The sequence below is a fragment of the Monopterus albus genome, unplaced genomic scaffold (genome assembly GCF_001952655.1).
Source record: "Monopterus albus unplaced genomic scaffold, M_albus_1.0 scaffold37.1, whole genome shotgun sequence".
Classification (NCBI taxonomy): domain Eukaryota; kingdom Metazoa; phylum Chordata; class Actinopteri; order Synbranchiformes; family Synbranchidae; genus Monopterus; species Monopterus albus.
In genome coordinates this window covers 124,970-128,882 of record NW_018127917.1, presented here as the reverse complement: position 1 = coordinate 128,882, position 3,913 = coordinate 124,970, and the positions used below count along the sequence as shown (strand labels likewise).

General features: G+C 40.1%; 1 protein-coding gene across 3 annotated transcripts in view; it reads left to right on the top strand.

Annotated features, from left to right (window-relative positions):
- The window catches only part of gak (cyclin G associated kinase), a 23,553-nt gene that overhangs the window by 7,306 nt on the left and 12,334 nt on the right, over positions 1 to 3,913 (top strand). For all 3 annotated transcript variants that reach the window (XM_020598251.1, XM_020598249.1, XM_020598252.1), the window contains 3 exons: positions 208 to 343; positions 633 to 745; positions 2,805 to 2,883. In XM_020598251.1, coding sequence (XP_020453907.1) covers positions 208 to 343; positions 633 to 745; positions 2,805 to 2,883 — 328 coding nt within the window. The remainder of the gene's footprint in view (positions 1 to 207; positions 344 to 632; positions 746 to 2,804; positions 2,884 to 3,913) is intronic.

The following is a 3,913-nucleotide window of genomic DNA, read 5'->3' as shown; positions in this document are numbered from 1 at the left end:
AATGGAAAACATACAAGACTCCCACAACACAAACACAATGACTTTTAAAATGTTTTACTCTTAAAACTAAATGTGTGGGGTCAGTAACAGATCTTTGCTAGTCCTCTCTTTGCTACTTATTTGGGCACAGCATGTAGGTCTGTGATACCAGGTTCCAGCAGCATCTTCAAAAAAAAAACTTCTTGTTGTTTCTGCTCTTTCATGCAGGCCCTTGGATGCATCCTCTACCTGTTGTGTTTTAAACAACACCCATTTGAGGAGGGGGCCAAACTACAAATTGTCAATGGGAAATACTCCATCCCTCCAAATGATGTCAAGTACACTGTGTATCACAACCTCATACGTACGTACTTTGTGTTTGTCTTCTTGCCAATAAGTCACATTTATTGCCAGAAGCTGAATTTTCTTGTCAGCTTTACCTGCCGCATGAGGTTTAGAATGGCACCTCTAAACACAACGTTCATTTAGAAATGGTAGAGAAAATTTCTGAACTCAGTTAATTAAGTTCAGTAGCTTCATTGGGTGGACATCTGTCCATTTCTCGCAACTTCCTTTCTCTTAAGCTTTTAACATTCTTGTTAACATTTTCTCCTTTCTTCCAATGCACCCCTATCATCCTCCTGCTTTTCCAGGTTCCATGTTGAAGGTAAACCCAGAGGAGCGTCTGTCGATTACTGAGCTGGCCAACCAGCTCCAGGAGATAGCAGCGGCACGCAACGTCAACCCCAAATCTCCTATTACAGAGGTAGGGTGTGTGCACAGCTGCACTTCATGGCTTTTGTGAAAAAAGAATGGACTGCTATCAGTTTTGAGAAGTGATACTACAGTAAAACCTTTCCTGATCTTCTTCATTAGCAAGCGCTCACAGTATGCTGTCTGTAGTGTAAATAATGACCGTGTTGTTTTGTTTCAAGCAAAGTCTGAACTTCTAATTATGAAGTCATTTGCTTCCAGACTGAGGCTGAAGCCAACACACATTGGATTTTCAGAAAATTGCACCACTGGAACCAAATTTTGGCTCTGGCTGCTAAATTTGTAACTGTTCTGTCCAAGAGACGAGCAAAAAGGCCAAATACCTGGATAAAAAGAGCATACGTCCTACACTGAAGACTATTAGACTAGTAACTGATTAAAGACATTTTCCATTGTCAGTAGGAGTGTGTGGTGCTGAGTTTATCTGATATCTAAATGTATAAAGCACTTTGTGAATTTTCATGGCTAGCAGCTGAAACATTTCTGCTTTGGGTATCACTTTTGAATTGGTGACAGCTTTGACTAAATATATTTTGGAGTAAACAAGATGATTGGTTGAGACACAGAGGCACATCCTCAGTTTCTGGCAGCCTGTTAGGAGGGTATTGACACATCTTCTTCCACTGGCTGTGTGTAAACGTACGTGCACACTTGTACAAATTGATGATGTGGTTACACTTGCTAAGCCTTGCATACAACACACACACAAACACACACACACACACAGTGGCAGGCACAAAAGAGTCTGTATTCTATTTCCCAGGCTCATCTCTCCCCAGCTGGCATGGTCCTAATGGGCCCAAAGAGGCAGAGACACAGGTGGAAAATGGGTGAAATGAAATTCAAAACACATTTAGTGATACCAGCACTTCTCTAATAAAGCAGTATTTTAGGTGGAATAGTTACTGTAAAGAGAGAAAGCAGTTGTTTTTTTTAAAACCATCGCCCACAGTAACTAATTCAGATAAAATCAGGTTAGAGACTTTGGCCACGGCTTTGGGACAGGGAAGTCGCGATGATTCTCACCAGAAATCCTGGTACTTCTCGCCAAATCCTCAGCCACAGATGTGATTTATATAAAGCTGATTTCAGTGTCGTATCTCCAGGTTTACAGTGACTCTTCTTTTGTCTAACAGCATTCTGGTCTGTCAAATGTACCTGAACAGTGTATGTATCCTGAACTAAACTTCTGTTACAGCTAATAGTATGAGTACCATATTTTGCTTGGGAACATTAGTAAATTGAGTCTCATAGTTCCTTTATGTCCCAGCCAGTTCCTAACTAAGCGAATCCTGATAAGGATGGTAAGTGTGTGCATAGTGAAGGCAGATTTGGTGATTGCTGATCTGATTAGGGATAAGAAGGGTCTTTTTTTTTCTGCTCAACATAAGGAGATTACAGTCCTCCTACTTCTCCTCTCCAGCTACTTCTCTCTCTGCTGCTTCTCAGCACAGACGTATGGAGAGGCAGACTGTGAGATGGAGCAGAGAGGAGGAAACATGTGAAGGAAGATTTAAAAAAAAAAATGGAAGTGAAATAGTAAGAGGGAAATACGGTAGACATCCCAGAGAGGAAGAGAGAGACCCAGAGGCTGTTTGGCTGCCTTCGTGTCAGGAAATAATTTTATCCAGCACATCTGAGACAAGCTAGTTTTTAAAAATTTGCAGTGTGTTATGGTATATCTACTTTTTGAAACTCTTTTGAACTGGGGATTTTGCATTTAGGGATCGAGACAAGGGCTGTTGTTTAAAATTTGATATTTGACTCTTTCTTTTTGTCTATTTGTGGTTTTCTGGTCATCATTTTATTTATTTTTAATAAAGCCCTTTTAAAGGAAGGATGATTTTCATCTCGCTCTCTTCTAATCCTCTTGCTTTTGCTGCTGCTCGATCACGTCTGTTTTGAACATGCTAGACAAAATCTTAAGTCCTGGCTGCAAGTATTTTTGAGTGTTTTGTCAATTTAGTTTTTATTCTACTGCCCTACCTGTTACGATGTTGAGTGCGTACTACTGTTGGCGTTCGATGTATGATGGCTATGAATGTCTGCAGCTGCTGGAGCAGAACGGAGGTTTTGGCAACAGCGGAGCCCAGCCACCCATGCAGATCCACAACAGCCACAACAATGCAGGTAAGGGCTTGTTTGGATGACAGTTTGCAGGGTTGTAAGGTTTTTTTTAATAGTGCTTATTTGTTTCAAATGTTCAGACTTAAGGTTTGGAGGGCAAAACCTTTCTGAAAACTGAGCAGCAGTGTCATGTTCTTCAGTCGGTGTCCTGTTTTCTAAAGTGAAATTTAACAATTCATTGATTTGTTGAAGGCCAGCCTGTAACTCTGTAAGGGACATATCCATAAAATGTCATGCTGCACTTTAAAAAACTGACAAAATAAAAAAGCTGTCTTATAAATTGTGCCTTTGAGGTGCAAATGAGCAAGATTCTTAATTTCATTGAACTGAATTTATAACTAACCAAGTACGTATTCACACCCCAGAGACCATCCATATCACCGAAAGTCATGCATGTCAGTAAGTAGTCTGGTTAGTTCACCTATGACCACCCAACTGCTTCCACACACAAAATGCACAGATACAACAGCCCCTGTGTACACTGCATGTACTAAAACATCACCTCCTTTCAGCAAGGTTATGAGGGTCATGACCAACAGTCAGCAAGTCAGCTGCTTTTAACCACCCCCCCAGTCAGATCCTTATACATATGTATTAAACGTTACTATGTGAGAATTTCTGTGGTAATGATAAGGTGCTTCACTGTCTAAGCATAATGTTGTAATCCCTGTTACTTGTTACTGTGTGTGGTGTAATGTAGCTGTTGTGTGGCTAATGCAGCAAAACATCAAAAACCCGAATCCTCTTTGCTCAAGATCAAAAACAAACTGTAGAACAAATATACAGCCACAAATTAACATTTGGCGCAATGACTCTGTGATTTACAACAGTGTGCGAGCTTTAGAAATAGAAATTTCTGTTTTTTTAGGATGTTTGAATTTAGATTTTTATTAGCAGCATGAGCTAAAAGTACTTGGTGAGAAAATCATGTTTCTGTTTATTAGTACTGTTTCTCTAAATGAGCATTATAGGCTTACCATTTTTCCATCTGTACACACATAGAGGCTGTGCACTGTCCATTAAGAGGATTTCT